We start from the raw sequence: 26,839 nt of genomic DNA on the forward strand, positions 1-26,839 counted from the left end.
ACAACTGCTTACATATGCCTGGCAACACATCTTGTTAACAGATAAAGGGTCAGAGGGAAAGGTGAAATCTTGTCATTACATAACGAATGGAGATGAGATTCACATAGATTCAATTTTCACCGATAATTTACGTGAAAGTAAATATTTTGTTTCCATAGAATTTTAAAAAATGTTAAAATATATTAGAAAACATTGTCAAACATGTAAATAACAGTGGCAGAATATTTCCACATTGATAAGAACGGACGGGCATCGTTCGCACTCCTGTAGGATCGCAGCAGATATCATCAGCTGGTCTGTTGTCAAAGGTAATAAAACAACTGGCAAACCTTGACTGCAGTCGCCTGGAAATTATTGAGGTGCAGTGGTTTTTACGCTATTTTTTTAGGCAGAATTATCGTCGGGAACTACAACAGTACGAATAAAAAGGCAGCGAAGAATTACTATTGCATCCACAGGTGCTAATTGGTTAGGTGTGCGTGTTGAGCTATTCGGTACTTCATATCATACTTGTACATTTCGAAAGCTAAAGACTTAATTATTGAGTTAAATTGAGAAAAAGTTCAGTATTTTATAAGAGAGAGTTATGAACTGTTACGTAAATAATACCGTACCGATAGTGTCATTCCAGTTATTTGGTATTACAGTGCAGTATTGCAGTTTGAATAAACACCCCCTTTTCGTTTTTAAGTGTTTTTGACTCAAATTAGAGGTGTAACCTTGCTGTCGGAAATTCTTTTGTTCTGTGGCACGTAAAAGAGGGAGGATCTTTTATAGCTCCATCAGCTGTCAGTATCAGGTTAGGTTAGTTGTTTTGAATAAAGGCAGTAGCAATAAGAGCTAAACAGTCATAGTATTAAAATGAAGAGCAATGAGGTGTAAGCAGACTAAATTTTAATGGTCGTGAAGTTACTATATACAGTTTAAATGTTAAGGTAGGTGGGTTAATTTTTGGAATTACACCTAATTTATTGAAATGAATATGTTCAGTGGTTTATTTTAAACAGCAGAAAGACTACTTGTGGATTTGAGGGATGTGGCCAAAACAGTAGCCCAATGCAGACTGATTAGGGTCTCATGTTATGTGCAGGAGAGCTGCCTAGATTTACGGATGAAGTCATACTTGTACCACACAATGCATTATTGCAACCGAGGGTCCCCATTACCTCCTCCCAGGAGGATGTGAGGAGACAAGTTGAAAACTCACAGAGATGTCAGACAATTTCCCAAAAGTGTGTGAAGGAAGTGGAACCTAGGGCACCATGACATGAAATGTTCTGTGGTTTCATCCCTGGAACATCGCTGCCACCAAGACTGCTCTATCATACCCAGATGGTACAAGTGACTTGTGTGGCCCAACCATAACCCTCTGATGGCAACATCAATGCCCCAGCAAAGATGGCAAGCCCAAAGATGTGCAGTCAGAACAAAAACCTCCCAGGCAGAGAGGTCAGTTTCAAGGTTTGCATTCCAGTACAACATGAAGGCATCACATGCGTGGTTAGGGACTGCAGTGGGATCAGGTGCCACAGAAACCAACATGCTGGATGTCAGCACCTGCTCTGCTGCTGTGTCTGCAGTTTCACTGCCACAGATGCCAGTGTGTGAAGAGATCCATTGAAGGTGAAGGTGTCAGGGAGGAGAGGTAAAGAGAACGAGGTACTCCGGCATTGCATGGACAAGCTTGACATGAGTCACTGGGTGATCTGTGAGGAGGAGGGTAAGTGAAGACTCAGTCAATATACATTATAGAACCACTGGTTGGGAGTGGAGGAAGGCTGATACAAACTCAAGGGCCTGGAGGATGGCCAGGAGTTCTGCAGTTAAGAAATATTACCACCCACTGAAAGACCAAGTTTGGCATAAGGAAAGGTCTTCAAAGTAGATCGTTGAGGCAGAGGAAAATGGAGGGGAGTGGGACCCATGTGTGTAATTTCTAAAGGAGTAATTACAAAAAGCGGAATCCATGCTAAGGAAAAGCTGCTGTGCCAAGACTGCATCAGCTGACTTCAGGAACGGCACTGGGAGATGGGGGGAAACAAGTGCAGACAAATCCATCCAAGGGGGAACAGAGGGGAGAGGTCCCACTGGGGCAGGCCAGGGGAGGTCTAGAGGCAGCAGGAAGGTCTTACAGTTTGTAGTTCATATTTTTCTGGGTAAATGTTTACAAAACCATAACTCCGGATTTCTAAGAAATAATATGTACTGTGAACAAACTAGTTGCACACTTCTAAGTCATCATTCTTCTGTGACAATTCTTCTGCAAATATAAAAATAAGCAAGGTATTATGGGGTCTTTAATGTGGATTTACAATAAGCCTTTGGAAACATTAACCCCAGTCTTTTTTTTTTTTTTTTCCCCTAATGATGAAAACAACCAGAATTGAATGAAAATCAAGCCATTTGAGGCATTAATGTACCCAAACTCTACTTAACCTAACCTAGATCTGTTTCATTTAAGCCTAACCGAGACCAATTTCCAGTCTTATCCCAAGTTGTCGACAGAGTCTATCTTGGTTGATTTTAGATGTGAAAATGTGTGACAGACCCACTTCCAGACCTCCAAATGGCAGAATCAGAATCCTAATACATCAGTAATAACAAAAGCATTTCTTTACAGGTGGCTTTACATTGATTGACAAGCCAAATGGTTTCCTGTCAGCCAAGAAACCATTTACAACGCTGGGTGGTAACCATAAAACCAACCCATACCAGTACGTGCTCCTTACGTGTCAACAAGTGGGTCGGTGCAGGGTTAGTGTCCCTCCCCGTCAAACCAATAACTCAATGTCAAGTGGCCACCCCTTATGGGATTATGGTGTCTGGCAATAGATAGATACTGCCTGTGACCATAATATACCAACAAGAAACAAAACGCATTGCTTTTAATGGACAAAACTTAAGTCAAAGCTCCAGCACAAGTACTGTACACATTAGAGACCCCACAATATTTTGCCTATTTTGTAGTTGCAGGAGAAATGTCACAGAGGAAAGTTGACTTAGAGCTGTGCAGTGAATTCTATCTATCTATTGCCAGACGCCTCAATCCCGTTTGGGGTGGCCACAAACAAATCGCCTCCAAGTCGCCCTGTCCCCCGCCATTTCACTGCCCTGCTCCCAACTCACACCCCCCTCTCTCATATACCTCTCCACCCCATCCCTCCATCTCATCCTCGGTCTCCCCCTCCCTCTTCCACCCTCCACCTCACTCACATACACTCTCTTCGTCAATCTTTCACCCTCCATCCTCTCCACATGGCCAAACCACCTCAGTGTGTTCCTCACAACGCTTCCTATCACATCCACATCCACACCACAACGCTCCTTTATATCCTCATTCGTCAGCCTGTCTCTCCACGTGACTCCACAGGCTCCTCTTAAATAACTCATTTCCACTGCTCTCACTCTTGACTTGTGTCCTTCCAACAATGTCCAAGCTTCACTTCCGTACGTTAGAGTTGGTCTCACAATACTGTCATGTAGTAACTTTTTTACTTCCATGCTCACTTCCCTGTTTCTTATCACTGCTTTTAAGGAACCAGCAACCTTTCTTCCCTGCTGTACCCTTTCAAGCACTTCATCCTCCAAACCTCCATCCTTACTCATCACACTACCCAAATACTTAAACGTACTCACATTTTCCAATTCCTCACCATCCAACCTCGCTGTACATTCACTGACTTCACCTCTCTCAAAGACCATCACTTTACTCTTCCCTACATTCACCTTTAGGTTCCGTTTCTTACACACTCTCTCAAACTCATCCACCAAGCCTTGCAGCTCCCCTTCGTCTTCACTCAACAACAAGACGAAGGGGAGCTGCAAGGCAGTGAATTGATTCACATTATTTCTTAGGAAACTGGTGTTATGGTTTTGTAAACATTATCCTTTTTCTTATTATTTTTTTTCAATCATTCATTGCCAGACGCCATGTATCCCAAACGGGGTGGCCAAGGCTTCGAGTTAATTGTTTTACAGGGAGGGGCACTAATCCTCCACCAACCCCACTTGACACGTAGGGAGAACGTCATGCCAACAGCATCTGGTGTTCCCAGGCGGTCACCCATCCAAGTACTAACCAGACCCAACGTTGCTTTTCTTATTATTTTTATGGTGATAAATTATTGCTTTGATGTGATTTTATTTCTATCTTATTTTTATCCTTGGATTGTTTGCCCCATGCATATTATTTCCTGGGCTTATGCAATGGTGGACGCTTAATTAAAGCCACGCATCTGCATTAAAATCAATTAAGCTTTCCATTTTGTGGTGTATAGCTAACTTACCATTAGGTTAGGTTGTTAGGTTTTGTTTAGTTAGGTTATTTTTGGTTATTTTAGGATATATTGTTTTGCTGTGATTAGGTTAGTTAGGCTATGTTATGAATATATAAAGATAGGCAAATACACATGTAGTAGTAAGTGTTGGTTGATTTCAGTTTGTTTTAGAAAGTCTGCCAGTATGCTTGAGAAGTAAGCAAAAATGATTCAAAATGAACATTGATAAAAACAACAGGAGTAGTAAGTATTCATTTTGCGACCATAAAAATGTTTAGAAAATATAGAAAAGAACCAGCAGAGATGAAGTGAACCAAAAAAGTATTTTTGCTGCTTAAAGTAAACCTTATTACTGTGTGTTTATTATGTAATCCGTTCTGTGACGTGTCTGTGTGTATATATGGACAAACCAATAGTGTCAGAATTACCGAGTCTGTATATATACGGACAGACTCATTGTACCCTAAATTGCCGAGTCCGTATATAGTGTATACGGTCATGGTTTTTCACACATTTGGGGGAAACTGAGTCGGCCCTTAGTGTGTGACAATAAATGGAATGATGGACACCCTCCTCCCCTTCCATGCCTTATACCAGTAGAATATATATATATAAGAAAATAGTATGAAAATATGTAAAATTAGCAAGAACTCCAACTTCCCATCATCATAGATTCGACTGTGGCTGCCTTACATACACCAGGTTGCGTTTCCTTACTACACATACTCCATGCATCCAACTACTCAACATCAAAATGGACTGATGTCCACATCGGCTACTGACAGTATCTGAAAGTAGTCATCTGGCACAAATGTGGGTCATGCAGCACTGCCAAGGATATTGTGCTTACTTCCGACTTCCTGTCAAAGTTGGAGAACTTCCAAGTGATGAACTAACTGATAGTGATGCATAAATAGTGTATATAATGAAAGTAATATAAGTAAATATAAGTACAGTAAGATCTCACTATAACAGGCTGTTTCCCAAACCATTCCAAAATATGCGAAATTCCGACAAAAGCGACATCCGGACTTTTCCCCGCTAATCTGGACTTTTTCCAATATATCAGACATTAGTCCAGATTGCATGTACGGTTTTTAAATTGTTTTGACTACCATTGTGGTACTGTACTGTGTTATAACTTCACTACATTAATCAAATAGTATATTGTTATATAAAAATACTTTACTGTACACTGATAAACATGTCTTTTATTTACCTTATTGTGGTGAACATAGCTGAAGTGGCACGAACTACGCTCTGCTACCAGTATTGGAATGCAAAACAACCGCTCTCATGGGCCTCACACCTCCAACTAAGCGGGCTCCCCCTGCATACCGCAATACTCTTCCAATGATGTCACCACTCGCAACATGACAAGTGTGTGCGCACACACACACTAGCAGCAATATGCACTAACACATAGTGCCTCATACTCTGTGACATGTGTCTGATCCCAGTTTCTGTCTTGCCATACAACTGAGATCCAACCCTGTTTCAGAAGTTAACTGACCCCAAAGCCCAGTACTAACTCATTTTTAGAACGGTTGCTCTTGGGTGTCTGCCCTTTCCTCTCCTCTCTCCATTCCTTTCTTCCTCTTCTGTCTTTCTGTACTTCATTCTTTCCTCGTCCTTCTGCCTACGGGTGACTTTACACTCCCATGTGTCTTTCTTTCTTTCCTCTTCCTTCTGCATATGGGTGACTCTACACTGAGTGACAAGCCTAATGGTTTCCTGTACACCAGGAATCAATTTACTACACTGGGTGGTAACCATATGACCAAATTATGGCTCCTGGTGGTATAGTGGGTAATTACAGCACTCCAATTGGATTGAGCTGGTGAAGGTTTATATCCAAGGGATGGTTGGGGTCATTGCTCATGTAATGCCACTTAGGGATGAGTGAGGCTGGTCTCTCTCATCTTAAATGTCAGGACCAAATTGCCTAGCCCCGGGCTTCTACGCTTCTCATGGGGCAACGTAGAATTGGATGATGGATGGATGGATTAATCACATTTGCTTTGGTTCATAAGCTGCAGTAATATTCATCATGGCTGGTGTCTTGCTTTAGTGTAGAGGTCAGTACAGGATGGTAGGGTCACATTTTCAAACTTCTATCTATCTATTGCCAGACGCCTCAATCCCGTTTGGGGTGGCCACAAACAAATCGCCTCCAAGTCACCCTGTCCCCCGCCATTTCACTGCCCTGCTCCCAGCTCACACCCCCCTCTCTCATATACCTCCCCACCCCATCCCTCCATCTCATCCTCAGCCTCCCCCTCCCTCTTCCCCCCTCCACCTCACTCACATACACTCTCTTTGTCAGTCTTTCACCCTCCATCCTCTTCACATGGCCAAACCACCTAAGTGTGTTGCTCATAACGCTTCCTATCACATCCACATCAACACCACAACGCTCCTTTATATCCTCATTTGTCAGCCTGTCTCTCCATGTGACTCCACATGCTCCTCTTAAATAACTCATTTCCACTGCTCTCACTCTTGACTTGTGTCCTTCCAACAACGTCCAAGCTTCACTTCCGTACGTTAGAGTTGGTCTCACAATACTGTCATGTAGTAACTTTTTCACTTCTATGTTCACTTCCCTGTTTCTTATCACTGCTTTCAAAGAACCAGCAACCTTTCTTCCCTGCTGTACCCTTTCAAGCACTTCACCCTCCAAACCTCCATCCTTACTCATCACACTACCCAAATACTTAAACGTACTCACATTTTCCAATTCCTCACCATCCAACCTCGCTGTACATTCACTGACTTCACCTCTCTCAAAGACCATCACTTTACTCTTCCCTACATTCACCTTTAGATTCCGTTTCTTACACACTCTCAAACTCATCCACCAAGCCTTGCGGCTCCCCTTCGTCTTCACTCAACAACACAGTATCATCTGCAAACAACAGTACAGGGAGTTTCCAAACACTATCCTCTCTCACCAGGGCCACTCCAACATCCACTACCCTACCTTGTACCTGGGACTTCATTTTGGTTAATGAAAAAAATACTGTATACTGTAAAAGGCATTGCATGTAGGAGTAGGGCCAGAATTATCAAAGTCTTGAATGATGAGAGAATTGCTGTATTGCTTTTATTGTCAGACAGTTTATTTATTTATTTATTTTTTGCCATGCTTTTATTACACTTTTCTTATAAGTGGATCTTGTGAACCCAGGTTATTGCAGTGTTAAAGTTGTAAAAAAAAGAAAAGAAAAATTAGTATATTCAGTCCAAGTTAAGAATAGTATTCATTTATGTGGTATATGTATTAATTACTGTGTACAGCAAAACCATACTTCATATTCTTTATATTTTGGATAACAACTGATTCTAAATCTTCAGATGGTGAGCAGAGCATTTGTACGTGGATTCTCCAGAGCAGTTGCAGGGCCATGGAATTATGTGGGTGGGCAGCGATGTGAACCTTGTCAAGCACTTGGCTTAATGAAGGTAACAAACCGGTGACCTTGGTATGATATATATGTAAGTTATACAGTATATATATAAATTTTTTTTCAATTATAGTACTCAGGTCACACTTTTGCTGTCGTAACGCAAAATATGGATTGGTAGACGCAGTTTTTAGAATCTGATTTGTCCCTCTGATGCAGAAGATTTTACACATTATCTGGAGTATACAGCCAGAGCCTCTGCCTGGCTCGGGAAGATGGATACTGCTGCCCTGCATGGTCCCAGGTTACCCTTGGGCAAGGTGTAGGACCTGTTAGCCCACTAGTATGTGACATCCACCCAAGAGGAACTACCATAGGAGTGACATGAGGCCAAGCTCTGGTAGCTGGTGTTTGAGAACACTCTGTGGCAGGAAGCTCAACCACAGTTACCAAGTAGTCAAAGTCTGGGCTGAGACAACGTCTACCTATCTTCTACACAGCTCATCCCCATGGGGGCTATACGTCCTCCATTTTTCCTGCATCTTGCCATGTGAATGAACCCTGTTTTGACCTTGTTGAAATGTTGTCTGCCACAGGAGTGCAGCTATTTGTTTGAGGTCGGTGGGTCTGCTTGGCCAGACAGGTGGGTACAGCAACAATAACAACAATACCTACTCCCACACCAAGCCCTCTTCCTCCCATCATTTTCAGACATCACCTTCTGCTCCCCAAACCTCGCCCCCATTACATCATGAAGAGTGGTCAAAACCCTAGGTTCTGATCACCTCCCAGTCATCATCACTACCAAAACCAGAATCACCCCAGCTGGCCACAAACACACATACACTAATTATAAGAGCCAACTGGGAGGCCTTTGTAACTGAAACAGCACAACATTTCGAAACACTAAACAGTACACCCATCACAAACATCAACACCGCTGTGCACACTTTCAATACAGTTATACAAAACACAGACAAAAGACACATCCTTAGAGGCAACAGAAAGAGACACAACCCCAACTTCACATCAGAAATTCAAGGCCTCATCAGTCAATGGGACACAGTGGAGTGTGTGGTGAAATGCTTAGGTATGGGGGTGAGATTGTTGTGGAGTGGATATGGAAGTTGTGTAGATTGGCTTGGGAAGAGGGAAGGGTTCCAGAGGACTGGAAATCAGGTATAATTGTTCCTTTATACAAAGGAAAAGGAGAGAGAGAAGTATGTGGTAACCATAGGGGTATTTGCCTACTTAGTGTGACTGGTAAAATATATGGTAGAATACTCATTGATAGGGTTAGGCATATGACAGAGGAGCTAGTTGGAGAAGAACAAGGGGGATTTAGGAAGGGAAAAGGGTGTGTAGATCAGATATTTGTTCTAAGATGTTTAGTGAAGAAGTATCTAGAGAAGGGAAGGAAAGTGTATGGTGCCTTCATGGTCTTGGAGAAAGCTTATGACAGAATAGATAGGCAAGGTATGTGGAAGGTACCGTATTAAGAATATATGGAGTGGAGGGGAAATTGTTGAGTGCTGTGAAGAGTATGTACAAGGGAGCTAGGGCTACGGTGCGAGTGGAGGGTGAGCTGAGTGAGTTCTTTGATCTCAATGTGGGACTGAAACATGGTTGTGTGATGTCTCCATGGCTGTTTAATATATAAATGGATGGGGTTGTAAAGGAGGTGCAGGGTAGGGCAGTGGATGTGGGGGTGGCTCTAATGAATGAGGGTGAGATTTGGAAGCTTCCGGTGTTGCTGTTTGCATGACACAGTACTGTTGAGTGAAGATGAATGGGAGTTGCAAGGTTTGGTGAAAGAATTTGGGACAGTGTGTAGGAGGAGGAATCTGAAAGTTAATGTAGACAAAAGTAAAGTTATGGTGTTTGAGAGGAATGAAGTCACAGAATGTACAGTGAGGTTGGATGGTGAGGATATGGAGAATGTGAGTGCATTCAGGTACTTGGGTAGTGTGATGAGTAAAGATGGAACTTTGGGGGATGAAGTGCGTGAAAGGGTACAGCAGGGAAGGAAGGTTGTTGGTACACTGAAAGCAGTGATGAGAAATAGGGAGGTGAGTTTGGAAGTTAAGAAGTCACTGCATGATAGTATTGTGATCCCTACCCTGACGTATGGAAGCGAGGTATGGACCTTGCAAGAGGGGAACAAGTCAAGAGTGAGAGCAGTGGAAATGAGTTACTTGAGAGGAGCATGTGGAGTGACGTGGAGGGACAGGTTGACGAATGAAGAAGTGAAGGAACGCTGTGGGGTGGATGTGGATGTGGTTGAGAAGATTAGGAGAAATACATTGAGGTGGTTTGGACATGTGAAGAGAATGGAGAATGAAAGACTGACTAAGAGGGTGTATGTAGGTGAGGTGGAGGGAGGGAGAGGGAGAGGTAGACCGAGGATGAGGTGGAGGGATGGAGTTGAGAGGTATATGAGGGAGGGGGGGGGGTGAGTTGAGGGGAGGGTAGTCAAATGGTGGGTGACAGAGCAACTTGGAGACGTTTTGTCTGCGGCCACCCTTTGCGGGATTAGGGTGTCGGGCTATTGATAGATAGGTAGATAGATTTTTTTATATATAGTCATACAGTACAGTATAAGGTCCTACAGGAGTTATACCCCTTAGAGAGGGGCTGGGGGTATTATTGCAGTACCCAGCAAAATGCATTATCCAACAGGGCCATGGCTGAATTATTGTAAACAGGGGATTACTGCATGTATCAATTTATATTCACATCGTCTTACCCTTCATTTATCATTCGTTAAAAGATCATTTTGTCTGCTTTTTCCACTCATCTGGATCCTTTAAACAATATAATCAAATTAAATTCTCTCTCTCTCTCTCTCTCTCTCAGCTGGTAACTCTAACTTTCCACTGTAAACAGAAAACTTGAGAACTGTACATTTATGATTTAAAAGCTTTTATAAATGGCTTGTGGTATGTGGGGGCGCTCACCATCCACTCACTCGATGTAGTGCTGCTCTCAGGTGTCTGCCCTTTCCTGTCTTCCATCCTTCTTTCCATCCACACTCTTCTGTCATTCTTTCCTTCATTCTTTCCTCATCCTTCTGCCTACAGGTGACTTAATACTCCCTCTTCTGTCTTTCTTTCCTTCATACTTTCCGTGTCCTTCTGCCTGTGGGTGACTTTACAGTGACTGACAAGTCAAATGGTTTGCTGTACGCCAGGCAACCATGTACTACGCAGACATGGGGTAATAGTAATAGTAATAGACTATTACAGGGTTTCCAAAGTAATAATAAGAGTAATAGATCACAAGTTCCTGGCTGTAATAGTAATTGTAATAGTAATAGAAGGCAAAGTAACAGATAATTGTATATTACTTTCCTATTACAAACACTTCTTTAATACCATTTACCATAATCAATAAAAACAGCCTTCTCGCCTTGGTTACCTGTTTGCTGCTCTCCAAGCTGCAGGTACACCACAGGAGACCGTGCAGAATGGAGAGTGGTCACAGGCCATCAGGTGATCTAGACACACTTGTGCATTCAGTGGAACAGCCTCTCAACAATAATGAAAATAAAAACCTTTTTCAATTTAATTAATACCATTATCATAAATAATATATTAATAGTAATACTAATAGATGACCGAGTAATAGTAATAGATGACCACTAAAGTAATTATAATGGTACTATAATAGATAGCAGTTGAAATTAATAGTAATAGTAATAGAAACCCAGTAATAGACTCCATGTCTGGTACTACGCTGGATGGTAACCATGTAACCAAATTTTGGCACCAGGTGGTTCAGTGGGTAATTATGGCGCTCCAGTCGGATTGAGCTGGTGAAGGTTTATATCCAAGGGGAAGTTGGGGTTTATTGCTCGCGTAATACCACTCAGATGTGTGTTGCTGGTCACTCTCATCTTAAATGTCAGGACCAACTTGCCTAGCCCCAGGCTCCTATGCACCTTATGGGGCAACGTAGGATTGGATGATAAATGAATGAATGAATATAAGTGGCTCATAAGTTGTTGCTGGCTTAGCTGATACACAAGACAGATCTGGTAAATATCAGTTGCACGGAACTTAGGTAGGATCAGCTCCAGATATTGAACTATGTGGCTAAATGATACAAGCAGATAATGCACATGGCCATCAATAAGATTTAACTTTGCACTTTGACAGAGAAATGTGTGATCCATGTGAAACCGTAAAGTTAATTTCAATTTCCAGGTAACCGAGCCAGCAACAGGCGGTGTGTTGTGTGAGGTGCCAGTCTCTAGTCCAGCGGAGGTTAACAGAGCTGTTGCAGCTGCCAAGGATGCGTTCCTTTCCTGGAGCAAAGTATGTACCATAATGAAAATCCAGTATACACTATAATTGTGTGTGTGTGTGTGTGTGTGTGTGTGTGTGTGTGTGTATTTACCTATTTGTAGTACAGTATACAGGAATTGAGCAATGCTTGTGTTGTCCTGTCTCCATATCCACATTCATCTAGTCTACTTTTACACACATGAATGTTTTTCGCCTGCATCACCTCTTCATCTAAGTTGTTCCAAATATTTAGTTTTTACCTAATAAAATTTACCTATTTGTGATACACAGAAAATGAGCTGCACTCGTGGGATCCCGTCTGTTTCTCAGTAAGTCAAATTTAGCCTTAAACTTGTTTAAGCTTTTAGACTAGACGATCTCTTTGTCCAGGCTATTCCATAGGTCTTTACTTCTATAAGGAAAACTATATTTCTTGATATCCCTCAAGCAGCTTGACTTCTTCAATTTCATTCCGTATCCTCTTGTTGCTCATTTATCCCACACAAACAGATCTTCCCAGTCAATTTTATCTATTCCTATCATGGTCCAGAACACTGCACTTATGTCTCCCCTCTTTCTCCTTTCCTGTATATATGTATATATATATATATATATATATACAGTATATATATATATATATATATATATATATATATACAGGTAAGCCCTTAATTCACGCGAAGGTTAGGTTCCCAGACCCGTCGCGTATGTGGTAAATTCGCGTATATGTTCTGCCCTTGTGTGCACATAATTACGCATGTCTATACGTATATTACATCTGAATAATACTGTTTATGCACTACATACACCTTATAAACTAGCATAAAGTATTAAAAACAACAAAATTGTAAGAAATTTAAAACTGAAACCTGACAAGCACAGGCGTAGGTGGAGACACTTCAGCAGTCTGGTGCACTAGCCCTCACTGCCTCCCGTATGCTACATTCTGCCTTCGTTATTGTATGAACAGTTGACTCATTCACCCCAAACATGAGGTTCCAAGACAATTCACAGGCGTAGGTGGAGACACTTTAGCACAGTCTGGTGCACTAGCCCTCACTGTCTCCCGTATGCTACGTTCTGCCTTCTTTATTGTATGAACAGTTGACTCACCCCAAACATACGGTTCTGAGACAGGCACCATCAAAACATGGACAATTCCCCATCATTCTATTAATATACGTATTATTTATTAATTAATACTTTAATAACTAATTTTCAGGGGGATTTTATAACTCATATAAGTAAAAAACTAGTGTACTGTACTTGCTAAATAAACTGGTATGTAAATAAATGACGGGGAATCGTCCTGACGGAGAATTGTCGCCGACATTCCTCCCTGAAGTTTGTCCAACACTTTAACTTTGTCAGTGACACCACTTTACCAGCCCGCTTTGGTGTGTTACCACATGCATCACTAGCACTACGCTTAGGCCCCATGTTGGCAGACAAGGCAAGCAATCACTGGAAGGCAGAAAAATAAGCCACAAATAATGATTCTCGATCTCGAGTCACGCATGATTCGACCGTCGGATTCAAACTGACTGTGTGGTGCGTGGTAGACCGACCTCCCAGGCTCCCACACACACATACACACACACACACATACATATATGTGTGCACATGGGCAGCAGGTAGGCATTTTTTATATTTTATTTATTTCTCTTGTATATTGAAATTACTGTTCTTATTTGAATATTATAATTTTGTTTTAATTATTGTATGAAAAATTTATGGATAACTGAAATCGCGTGAAAAAAGTTCGCGTGAATTAAGGGATAACCTGTATATATATTTTTTTTGTATCCGACTCTGGGCATAGGCTTCACAGCCTGCTTTCAAGGCTCAGTAGTCCTCCTATGTACCACACACCTCTACATGTATTATACTGTAATACCTCGATGTACGATACCCCTGGATGTGATACGCGAAGAGTCTGGGAACGTAACCCTCGCGTGAATTAAGGGATTACTGTATATATACAGTATATGTCTGTATCTGTTTGTGTGTTTATGATCATATAAAAGTTTTTCAATTTTATCATATCACTGATCTCAGCTTTCACAGTACTGTATTGTATATTTATGCTGCACACACACTTTCTTTTCTGATTTTACTTTGCAGTTAAGTGGCCGAGAACGTGGTCAGAAGTTGATGGAGGCTTGTCGAACTATTAGGGGTAATCTGGAAGATATCTCAAAATTAGAGGTTAGTTTAAGTATAGTTTTCAGTATTATAAATGGCTGTTAAGAAGCTTTCTTTTAGCTTTATGCTTTTATTACCAAATTACCATACTAAGTACCATATGTGGAATATGCCTGTATCCTGATGGTGTGGTGAAAAAATACAATACATAAAAAATAAATAGCACAGGCAATGTAGTATGCCTAAGCACCACGTGCCTTGAGGCAATGTTTTCATCAGGTGGCCCAATCTTGTCACTGGTCTAAACAAAATGAGAAATCTTACAAAAAATTGATGATTGCAAGGCCAGCTCAACTCTACTGTATAGGTACAGATGTTATAAAATGTGCTCAAACCTAACCAAACTTATCATTACTTACCAAATCATATGTAACCATAACATTGTCAGACCTAACCTAGCCTAAAGTATAGTAATCTAACCTAAGTCAAATATTAATCTAACCTAACAAAACATTATAACCTAACCCAAGCCCTCCTGCAAAAGGCCTAGAAAGGTACTGTACAGTACTGACACTTGAATGAAAATGAGAAATCTTGCAGCAGGTTGATTATGGTCAGGCCAGCTCAAATATAATGGTACATTTTAATAAACCTTGTTCAAAGCTACCCAGACTTGTAGCTACTTGCCTGTTTGCCAAACCTAGCCAGACTGAAGCATAGTATGGTATTTTAACCTAAATATTAACTTAATCTAGCAAAACAGTATAGCCTAATTTAAGCCCTCCTGCAAAACAACGTAGGACGTAATTGACACTTGAAAAACTAAGTAGCACTCAGAGAGTGCATACTACATACCTCCACTAACACCTATACCAGACAACCCAGATCACATCTAAAACTTTATCAACTCTTCGTTACCTCATGACCCACATATCTCCCCCAAAAAATCAATTCAATCCATCAAAAAGTTTTTGAGACATCTTGTGGACAAACAAATGAAACTGCCATAGGCAGAGAGCTTGCTGGATGGATTGTTCCCTTTTCTCACCCCCTCCTTCCCATCCCCCTTCCCTTCCTTTCCCCTCTCCCCCTCCTTCCCATCCCCCTTCCCTTCCTTTCCCCTCTCCCCCTCCTTCCCCCCCTTCCCTTCCTTTCTCCCCTCCCTTTCCCCCTCCCCTTCCTTCCTCCCTCCCCTCTCTTTCCCCTATTTCCCCTCTTCTCACCTCCCCTCTCTTCCCCCTTCCCCTCTTCCCCCTTCCCCTCCCTTCCCCCTCTTCTCCCTTCCCCTCTTTTACCCCCTCCTCTCTCTTCCCTCCTTCCCTTTCTTTCCCTATTCCTCTTCCACCACTCCCCCTCTTCCTCCCCTTCTTTTCCCCTCCCCTTGATTCACTTCCCCTTCATTCCTATGTCTCATTCTTTCTCCCTCCTCTTCTTTACCCCTCCTTTCTTTTCCCCCACCCTCTTTCCCTCTGCCCTCTTTCCTCCCACCCTCTCTTCTCCCCCACCCTCTTACCCTCTGCCCTCTTTCCTCCCACCCTCTCTTCCCCCCCACCCTCTTCCTCCCCCCACTTCCCCCCCTTCTTTATCCCCCTTCATTCCTCCCTTCTTCCCTCCCACTTTTTACCTCCATCTTCTCCCCTCATGTTCTTCCCCCTCATGCACCATGCTGTTCTCTCTCTCTCTCTCTCTCTCTCTCTCTCTCTTAGGACTATTACTTATTGTCCTGTTGAAATTACTCTTTAGGTCTTTGGCAGAAATTGTACCAGTGATAGGTTTCAACCCTCCACCCAGTTGAGGGCCTTTCACTGATTTTGATGAAAAACAGTAGGCTTCCATTTTCAGTAGGGAGTAGACTGTAGCACCAGTTGAGCAGGGCAGTTCTTCCAAGGTGGATGGAAAGCTGATGACTGGGAGAGCTGGAGCTCCCATTTCATCGGCCCTCGGAACTAGTTCCTGACCATCCCCCTTTGCAGAACTTTGTCATTCTTTCAGTGACACAGAGTCTAGGCCAGCATACTCACCAATACAAGTTTCTCCAACTGTCAGCACCAGACTACATGCACATTACATTCTACACTTCCTATTCAAAATTCAACCACAATGGCATCGTTTACACTTCCTATTCAAAATTCAACCACAATGGCATCGTTTACACTTCCTATTCAAAATTCAACCAAAATGGCATCGTTTAACCAAGCCTCGGAGTCCCAGCGGGGTGGGGGGAGAGGACCACAAGACCACAAATGCCCCCACCATCTGCCTCTCCCAGTGACGACCCAGCGAGATGTGTGGGACCACTGTCTGACTCACTTCTTCATTTCTGCAGCATTCGCAGCCTTTCGTGTACCTTTCTCTCTGTTGAGCACCACCTCTCCTCCTCTAAACCTCACCTTCTCTTCCTAACTGAGACATAGCTGTCTGAGGCAACTGATAGCAAACCCTTCTCTGTATCCTCCTGCTACTCGTATCTCTATGCTCATTACAAAGCCAGAAGTGGCTGTTGTGTATGAGTATGCAATGACATATCTTCCTCTCGTGTTCCTGAACATGATTCTTCCAATTTTGTACTCTCTGGTTTTGTCCTTCCTGTCGTTCTGTGAGTAAATATGTCTGTGCTGTTTTTCAAGGCTGGCAGCTATGAAGGGGTTAATGGAATACTGTATGAAAAATTCAAAATAGGTGCGGTGCATAGCGCTGCACTGGGCTGCCGAGAGAAAACGAACTAACCCCTCTCTGGTAAACAAATTTTCGCGCGCTTCTTAGTTGAGTCCGCATCCCTTCTCTCCTCACAGCCTCGCTGTACGTGAGGATATTTTCGCAGCCCTTCATCTTTTCGTATTGTTTTGCCATGCCTCCCAAGCGCCCTGCATCATCTCCAACATTGGGGGAGCCCGCTGCAAAGAAGCAGCAACACCGTACTCTAATTTTGGAAAGGAAATTGGAAATTATAAAACTCCATGAGGAGGGGCAGGGAGTCTCAGAGATTGGGCGTGCTTTAGGCCTAGGTGTTTCCATCATTTGGACTGTGACGAAGAAGAAGGAGATGTACAAGAATATGGCCACCTCCTTCTCTACAACTGTATACAGGTATTGCTTACTTCTTAATATGGGGTGGTGAAATTTAGGTGGAGGTCCGAGGGAGTCCTGGGATGCATCCCCCCATTTATATGTATATTTCAGTGGGGAAAATGGTTCTGATATACAAAATTCCAAATTATGAAAGTTTTTTTTTGGTCCCTATCCCTATTGTATATCAAGGACTCACTGTATTAGGGACTGTTAGCACGCTGATAGCATATAATACATAGGTGCTAAGGTTCCAAGGATAAACAAGTCAAATAGCATGGAGACATGCAATAGAGAGCAATATGAGTCAGCTGGATCATGCTGGGAGTAGCTTGATGTCACCACAGTTGTTTCAGATTGTCAGTCCGATTTATTGTCATCATGTTTACTACACTTGTGATGCTTTTTGTCACTGTGTCAAGGGTTAGGGCTATGCCTGTCACCATGTGAAGCACAGTCTTGCAAGCCAAGACTGTATAAAATGAGGGAGTATTGTATACGAAATATGAGAATCACCTTTCCATCCATAATTCATGTGCTTAGATCTCACAACCCAGTCCATGTACAGTATGTATTGAATAACCATGGGAACATCTCACACCCTTGTCTCACCACAATATTGACATTGAATAGCTCACCCAGACATTCATCTTCCCTTACACATACTCCATTACCATGACCCTGTATAGATATTCACTAATTTTTCTATTTTGTGTCCAGATTTCAAACTTTTAGTTCAAAGCATGTATAAGCTACTTCCAGTATAAGCAAGCAAGGAATCAAGAAAGCAAATCAGGAGAAATCATGTGAAAAACAGACTACCTCTGTGGGGTAATTGGAGACAGTAGGGAGTATGCTTAGGCAGTGTACAGTAATTATGTTGGAGAAAAAAGTTAGCTGGGAGGTGAAGACACTTAAAAACAGTGTACTTGTACCAGGTGTTGAGTGAGGAAGAAATGCCATGGATTTCTGTGGTCGGAATGAGTTTTCAGGTGCAGCAACTGGAGTTGTTGTTGTTGTTGCTTAACCCCGGTCTGTCAGGCTGAGCAGACCCATCAACCATGGGTAAACAACTGCATCTTTGAGACCCATCCTACCGGTACATTGCTTCACTTGCACTGTGTAGGGATCTTGCACCACCTTATGGTAGAAAGCACCTCACCAGGTTCAGAACAGGGCCATTCCCAGAGCAAAATGCAGGGAAGTATGGGGAGGCTTATCAGTGTGGATATTGCAGCTGCTCCACCACCACGTGTAGGCTTCCCATCAGTGGTGCATCATCTGGATTAAGAATTATTGATCACACTTAGCCATTTTTAGTTATACCTATGTGAAAGTAACCTGAAAAATGGAGGAATAGATGATGACAAAACTTCTGAGGCAATATTAGTGAATATAATGTAAGAATGTTGACTGAAATGGTGTTTGAAATTGATATGAGTAGTAATTGCTGTTGATTGGAAGATAACTAGCTACCTGCAACAGGAGTGTTGATAAATTTAGAAGTGACAGTTGTAAATGCTTAGGGAAAGATGTTTGCTAGAGTAGTAAAAATATGGAGAAATATTACAGATAAGAGGTTTGTGTAAAGGCTTTGCAGCCCAGTGACACTCCTGTCTGGGTTCCTCCTCTTTTAGAAGGTTCCAGGAAGGGATCAGTGAGATAGATTGACAGACTTGCTTTAATTTCAAATATTCCTGCATGTTGACTCCAGGTACAAGACACTGGCAAGCCTATCTGGGAGGCCCGAGTGGACATAGCATCATGTGCTGATGCCCTAGAGTACTATGGTGGCCTGGCACCTGCAGTTGTTGGTGGGTGCATTATTACACACACACAGATTCAGTATAGTATTGTGAATTACGACTGGTAGTAGCAGAAACCTTCATCATGTTCAATTAGTGTGGTAGTCAATATTAAACTATAAGATATACAGGTACTAACTGAAAAGTTGCTAAGCACTTGTTTGTGTTACATACAAGTACAGTAGATACCCACAGTTTGCGAGTTCAGAGTACGCAGTCCTCATTGTACGTGATGACCTTTTTTTTTTTTTTTTTTTTTTTAGTGTATTTTTTAATAGTATGCGAATTGAACTTGTTGTAAGGGAGATGGGCAGCAAGGAGTGGCCCAAATCCGGGGCTACCCCGAGCATGCAACATTGCCACCCCAAGAAGCGCCAACCACCAGTGATGGAGAGTGGTTACTAGTCTATGAGCTATTTCCTAGGGAGGATCAAGATGATGATGCAGTGTCTGAGGTGTCAGAAATAGACTTTGAAGGGTTTTTGAATGAAGTGAGTGCATCAGCTGGTGAAAGTGTCAGAAGTGCTGGTGACTAGAGTGGTGAGGAAGCTGGTGTGTCGAGTGGTGCAGGAGTTACACGCTAGGGTTCTGAGACAATTCGCCGTCGTCAATTCACTATCAGACACTTCCCCGTCAAAACATGGATGATTCCCCGTCAGTATACAGTAATCCCCATACTTTTCGGACGCCCGCTTTCCGGACATCCTCACTTACCGGATATTTTGGTCCCGGGATCCAATATTTCCAAAATAGGCCAAAAATCGCAAAAAATTCGAAAAAAATCCGACTTTTTTCCCACCCGTAATTTGAAATTGCCGCGCGGCGCCGAACAGCTGTTACACCATGGTCCCTTCACCCGTTCCTTCCTTTCTCCCCCCTCCCCTGTCAGGGTTGCCGTTTGGTATTTTTCATTACCAAATGTGGGCCAATTTGGTAATGAAAAATTCGTTTGGTAATGAATCAGAATAATACAATACCAAATGGATTTTTCACATGTATGAGGATACACAGGATGGAGATGGTGGATTGTTTGCTCTCTTTGATTAATTTGGTAGCCTATAAAGCGTGATAATAATCAACATGCTGTTAATTATAAGACTTGTACTTATGGACCCTAACTCAGAAAAACACCAATACAACTCGCTCTGGACATGCATAGCACCTATTTAAGACCCATATCACACCAATAAAAGACTGAAAATAAATGCAAAAGAACCACAAACTGAGGTTTTAGAGGTGAGTTTATACAATATATAACATTCTAGGTACTTACAAGAAGTCCCTGGCTCCTGGACTGGTAGTTATGGACCGTAACCTAGCCTAACTCAGAAAAACACCTCCCTACTGCACATGCATAGCACCTAAGACCCTATTCACACCAATAAGGGACATAAAAGAGTGAAATGAGGTTTTAGGGGTAAGTATGGAAAAACTCTAATTTCTTAACACTATGCACTGTTTTTTTTTCACTGCACAACACTGTAAATTCCCGTGTGGTCTAATGGAGAAGTTCTTGCCATTTAATCACTGTCAGAGTCTGAGAGTAGCTGATGCAGGTGGCCTAGGGGTGCGTCACTGGGTCGTGGTGATGGAGTACCCACTGCAGACGACTCTGAAGAGAGGCACAAACTCACATCAAGTGGTGACTCCACCGTTCCTGATGTACTGGGCTTTGGCTTGGAGGATGAGGGCCTGTCTTGGAGGGGCAATGGAGTGGAGCCAGGGCTGGGCACAGGGGGGTCACGGGTCTGAAAAAGCTGTCAATGGTTGATTGACGCAAGGAACGACAATTTTGATGATTAATGATGCGCTGCCTGAAAGCGCGGACTTCCTCCACAAGTCCCAAGGTCCCCATCTCCCTGTCGCAGTCTGGGTGTTCCAGGTGGTCGAGAACGAACTCTGCGTGTTCCTGGAGTGCGATCAGCTTGGGGATGGCTGGAGTGGTGTAACGCCGAGAGGAGTCCGCATCATCGTCGCCGTCCTCGTTGGAATCTTCAAGCTGGGTACTGACACCTGCAACTGAAGATGCGATCTCGATATCAGACATGGTCTGATACCCAGGATCGCCCTCGTCATCATCCAACCACTCACACACTCCGTCCACATCAACATTGTCCCCATGTGCACATAGGGTTGCATGGAAGTCATCCATGTCAAAACCTAGGGAATTGCGCTCCACATCCGTTCCGAGAAGCAGACGAGACCAACCATTTTCTAGAGTCTTGACAGGGACTTCCTTCCATGCACTGGCCCAGTTGTAAATGGCAGACACAGCACTTTCCTCACCACTCTCATCACCAGCACTTTTGATACTTTCACTAGCTAATGCACTCACTTCGTTCATAAACCCTTCAAAGTCTATTTCTGACATCTCAGACATTGCATCATCCTCTTGATCCTCCCCAGGAAATGGCTCATAGACAAGTCTCCACTCTCCATCACTGGTAGTTTAATTAACTTGTTTCTTCTTTGCTGTAGTTGCCTTTGAATTATTCTAGCGTCACCCATAGCTGTCTTCATTAATGACGGCAAATTGTCTTGTTATTGTCATGACGGTGAATTGACTTTATGTCAAATTGTCCCAAAACCGAGTGTTGCAGGAGACAGTTTGCCTGTTGTCCACGTGGGTTAAGGTGAGCAGCCATATTCTTGTTGGTTTAGTTAAGCGTTATCCTTGTTGACTTAGTAAAGCCATAATCTTGTTGGTTTACTTTATCTTAGGTAATATGTCTTAGATATTTTCCCTGTACAGTACAATACTTAGGCCTAAAAGGAGTCTCAAGGGTTGCCCATGAAAGGGGGTGCCACCCATATGTACTTTTTCCCATAAGTTTATTCAGAGTACGCGAATTCCTAGTATGCAGAGTCCTCTTCTGCCCATATACTCGCATACTTTGGGTACCTACTGTACTGTACTCTGGTTGTATTCAGAAGATCATGCTTAGGTTTAAAATTGGGAAAGATGTTACTAATGTAAGTGTAGAGGCAGAAGGATTAGATGGAAGACTGAGTGATTTAAATAAGATTAATATACAGTAACATGAAGGATATGGTGGGGGCATTTAGTTGTAGCTATTCTTGATGGAGTTCGAGTATGGGGTTTCTTACAGCAATTAAGAGACTGCTGAATGTAGAATAGGACTGTAAGGAAGTATTCACTTAGAACCCCGTCGTGCATAAACAGAAATGGATATAACTGTTTCTCATGCCATCTCTTGAGTCTGTTGAGAGATTTTTTATTTTATGTTCAGTGTCTCCACACAGCTTTATTTAACTTTCAAGAAAGTTTTGAACTGAAGAGGTTAGAAAGAGCTTCATTTGCATCTACATATCAAGAAGTTTTATCTAAGCTGGATAAAGTTATTTGGAGATGAGAGGATTAAATCAATAAAACACATAATAGAACTGAAGGGGTTGACAGTAGAACTAAAAATCCTTACTTCTGAAGACCATCTGTGTTTCAGGTCAGCATGTACCACTCCCTGGAGGCTCCTTTGCCATGGTGCAGCGGGAACCTCTAGGCATCATTGGGGGTGTGGGAGCCTGGAACTTCCCCATGCAGACCTGTGTGTGGAAGGTTGGTATACATATCTCTACTTTTATGTCTCTTCTGGTGGTAGAACTCTCAGATCAGAAAGGCTGTGGCTTTTGCTGTACAGTTTGAATTTCAAAGGTATCCAGAGGTTTTTCAGTCATGTAAAATGCTGCCATGGGCTTTGGATGGCTTTCCATCTTTAAGTGATCTGAATATTCGTAAGCAGACTCTAGGATCCTATGCTGCAAAGGGGGTAATATGGTATAGATACCACAGCCAGACTGTAGTGTTCATTCATCCTGTCCAGTGCCATTCCCTGTTAACTATCGACATAATGTCTTCTACACAGTATAGACTCGGTCCAGTCCTTGCCTACTACTCATTCCTTAACCCCTTGAATTGGGTGATGTCTTTTATACAGTGTTGTATTTTATTCTTGAATTTTTTTAGATGCTTTTGTAGGAAAGAAATTTCAAAATATGAGTTAGATGTTACCTTCCTTAACCCCTACACCGCGGGGATGTTTTCGCCACTCCTTGCACCTCCCGCGTGGATATTCGCTCTCCGACTGACTTTTTAAAAATATTTGCCAAAAATCAGTTATTAGTCCTAGAATATTATATTATATATACATATGGCACATACCTTCAGCTTTCTCCTGGGATGTTTATTGAGCCTTCGTCGACAACTGTAGGACTTGTGGAGACTTCTGAAGTTGGGTAACGAAGTCTCCACTTTACACTTCCCGACACCCCGTAATATGATTACCACAGCCTGATATTATGACTAGAAACACTATTCTATGGTTTTCAAGTAGTTTGGAATCCATACTCAAAAAAAAAAAAAGAAAAGTGAAAGCAATGTAAATTATGAGCCCGTACGAGCTTCCCACCCGTGATCATTCCTCGCTGGTATTCTGTCATTTATTGTTCATAAACACACTCACACTTTATATTCCTATTACTTTATTACACATATATATATCTACAGTATTTATCCATAAGTTTCTTTCAGTAATAGTAGTTTATTTTCACTCCAGGCATTCATTTTCACGTTCAGTAAACTACGTAATGTATTTTCAATATTTACATTTCTGTTTTATTTACACTATGTTATGCACTGTCACTTGCAGTAACTTATAAAACTATATTCCACTGTTCAATCATATTTACATCCATTGCTTTCACTCGCTCTTTACACATTATTTACTTTTCCACTTGCACTGTTTTAGAGTCATCAGAAAGATCGTAGTCACTGTCCATCATTATCATTGATATTAGCCAGTTCACATTCCACAGCAGAGTCACTTAGTCCTTTACCCCTTCCCACACGAGGTTTAGTAGGGGTAGAGGTCACAGGGCCCTTTGCATGGGGCTAAAAAGCGGCGGAATTGGACGGGTGCTAATTCTATGTGGTTTCACCTTGAAAGACGACAGTAAACTTAAACCTACATCCTCTCTACAATACAATACAGTATGTTAAATATATTTATTTTTCCTTGTATGTAGTCATATGTTGTTATTATAATATACCATGTTTTGTTTGTAACTTATGTTGGTACATGTAATACTGAGTGCTGGACAAAGTGTGGTAAAAGTCTGGGGTGGGTACTGAATATTGGCAATTGCCAGGCTGAGTATGGTAAACTTAGGGGAATGAGCCGTGGCCCCCGGACTTTTGTGATTCCCAGACTGTACTTCCCCCCCTTTTAGTCCGGCAGATTGAGGGTCGAGTGTACTTCTCTCATCACCCCATCCATATATATATTGAACAATCATGGGGACATCTCAACCTTGTTGCACGCCCACAGTGGTCGTGAACCATTCACTTGGATACCCATTCACCCTTACACATGCCTCACTACCAACATAAAAACTCATGATTGCACCTAGCAGCTTAGTATCTTTATTATTTAAATATTTATGTTTGTAATATATATTCCTTTTTTGTTTCAACAGGTGGCTCCGGCATTGGCCTGTGGCAACACATTTGTTTACAAACCTTCCCAGTTCACACCAGTCACAGCAGTCACACTTGGGGAAATTCTCACAAGTGCCGGAGTACCAGATGGTGTCTTTAATGTCATTCAAGTAAGTGTTCTTCATTCTGTATCTTATTCCCTAAAGCACAGCTGAGGTACAATTATATTTGTTTCACAGATTACTGTACCTGTACCTGGCAGTTTTATTCAACTGATCAAAACAACCAGGTGCTAATGGGTTACACCCTGCCTCAGAAAGACCCTACTGTATATGGTGGTTGAGACTTTTTTTTTTTTTCCCATAGGTTTATTTTTCATCAGAGTCATTGTGGACCAGTGGTTTGAATGGCACAGTCAGAATGGCCTTCTGCTTTTAAATGTACTTAGCAGGACAACTAATGTAACCTTAGGTTCCTACATCTCTGTCTTTCTGTTTGGGATATATTTTATTGAAACAGATCATTCTGAATCAATTTCACTGTGATATTTTATATATATATACAGTAATCCCTTCAATATCCGACGTAATAGGGCTATAGGCAGGTCTGGATACTGGTCCTGTCCGGATATTGGACCCCAGCTTATGGACTTGTACTTATGGACCCTAACTCAGAGAAACACCTATACAACTCCCTCTGGACATGCATAGCACCTATTTAAGACCCAAATCACACCAGTAAGGCACATAAATGACTGAAAAAAATGCAAAAGAAGCATAAAATGGGGGTTTAGAGGTAGGTTCATACAGTATTAAATATTTTGGTTCCTGGCTCCTGGACTGGTACTTATGGACCCTAACCTAGCCTAACTCAGAAAAACACCTTCCTACTGCACATGCATAGCTCCTAACACCCCATTCACACCAATAAAGGACATTAAAGAGTGAAATGAGGTGTCTGAGGTAAGTATAGTATGGAAAAAAGTACAGTATGAAACATTCTGCCTACTTACAGCAAGTCCATGGCCATCTCGATGAATAACCGCCTCCTCTTGGACTCTGACAGTAAGAAGGATTTCCTGAAGCACTTCCAGTACACTGTTCATGAAGTCTTGCACTGAACTTAGTCAGTCGCACTCAGAAGTCCATTCTCTTCACAGTGCGCACTCTTGTCTAACTAATGCTCCATTGTAACTTGCTAAGTGTTGCACTCTGCACTTTAACTTTTCCCATTCTTCTAATAATTTTCTAAAGCAAAAACAAACAAGTCTATTTATGTTAAATTTTGTTCCAAATTAGTCATTTCACTCACAACTGTAAATCCTTAACACAATGCACTGTTTTTTTCACTGCACAACACTGTAAATTCCCGTGTGGTCTAGTGGAGAAGTTCTTGCTGTTTAATCACTGTCAGAGTCCGAGACTATCACTGGCAGGTGACCTAGGGGTGCGTCGCTGGGTCGTGGTGATGGCGTACCCACTGCAGACGACTCTGAAGACAGACGCAAACTCACGTCGAGCGGTAACTCCACCGTGGCTGATGTGCTGGGCTGTGGCTCGGAGCATGAGGGCCTGTCTTGGGGAGGCAACGGAGTGGAGCCAGGGCTGGGCACAGTGGGGGTCACGGGCCTGAAAAAACTGTCAATCGTTGATTGACGCAAGGACCGACGATTCTGACAATTGATGATGCGCTGCCTGAAAGCACGCACTTCCTCCACAAGTCCCAAGGACCCATCTCCCTGTCGCAGTCCGGGTGTTCCAGGTAGTCAAGGACGAACTCTAGGTGTTCCCGGAGTGCGCTCAGCTTAGGGATGGCTGGAGTAGTGTCCTGCTGAGAGGAGTCTGCATCATCATCACCTTCCTCGTCGAAATCTTCAAGCTCGGTACTGACACCTGCAACTGAAGACGCGATCTCGATATCAGACAATGTCTGATACCCAGGATCGCCCTCGTCGTCATCCAACCACTCATGCACATCGTCCACATCAACAGCGTCGCATTCACTCCACATAAGTCTTTCACTTCCTCATTTGTCAGTCTGTCTCTCCATGTAACTCCTCATGCACCTTTCTGATAGCTCATTTCCACTGCTCTCACTCTTGACTTGTTTCCTTCCAACAAGGGCAAAACTTCATATACATATACAAGAGCGGGGATCACAGTGCAGTCATGTAGCTTATTTTTTATTTATTTATTTATTTATTTAATGCTCACTTCTTTTTATCTCATCACTGCTTTTAGTAAACCAGCGATCTTTCTTCCCTGTTGTACCTCTTTAAGCACTTCATCCTCCAAACTTCCATCCTTACTCAACATACAACCCAGTACTTAATTACACACACAGTTTTCATTTCCTCACCCCCAGCTTCACTGTGCATTCATAGTTATATATTAAAAAT

The 26,839-nt window shown here is 42.4% G+C and overlaps 1 protein-coding gene across 1 annotated transcript in view; it reads left to right on the forward strand.

The window, feature by feature from the left end:
* Window positions 1–1,480: 1,480 nt before the first annotated feature.
* LOC145398966 (4-trimethylaminobutyraldehyde dehydrogenase-like) overlaps window positions 1,481–26,839 on the forward strand; it is a 36,293-nt gene continuing 10,934 nt past the window's right edge. The window contains exons 1-7 of the mRNA XM_080271698.1: window positions 1,481–1,600; window positions 7,635–7,742; window positions 11,890–12,000; window positions 14,095–14,178; window positions 18,896–18,995; window positions 22,451–22,563; window positions 24,480–24,611. Of these exons, the coding sequence (XP_080127824.1) occupies window positions 1,481–1,600; window positions 7,635–7,742; window positions 11,890–12,000; window positions 14,095–14,178; window positions 18,896–18,995; window positions 22,451–22,563; window positions 24,480–24,611 (768 nt within the window). The remainder of the gene's footprint in view (window positions 1,601–7,634; window positions 7,743–11,889; window positions 12,001–14,094; window positions 14,179–18,895; window positions 18,996–22,450; window positions 22,564–24,479; window positions 24,612–26,839) is intronic.

This window comes from Coenobita brevimanus, chromosome 47, assembly GCF_032717465.1.
Source record: "Coenobita brevimanus isolate Jiangsu-jjx chromosome 47, ASM3271746v2, whole genome shotgun sequence".
NCBI classification, from domain to species: domain Eukaryota; kingdom Metazoa; phylum Arthropoda; class Malacostraca; order Decapoda; family Coenobitidae; genus Coenobita; species Coenobita brevimanus.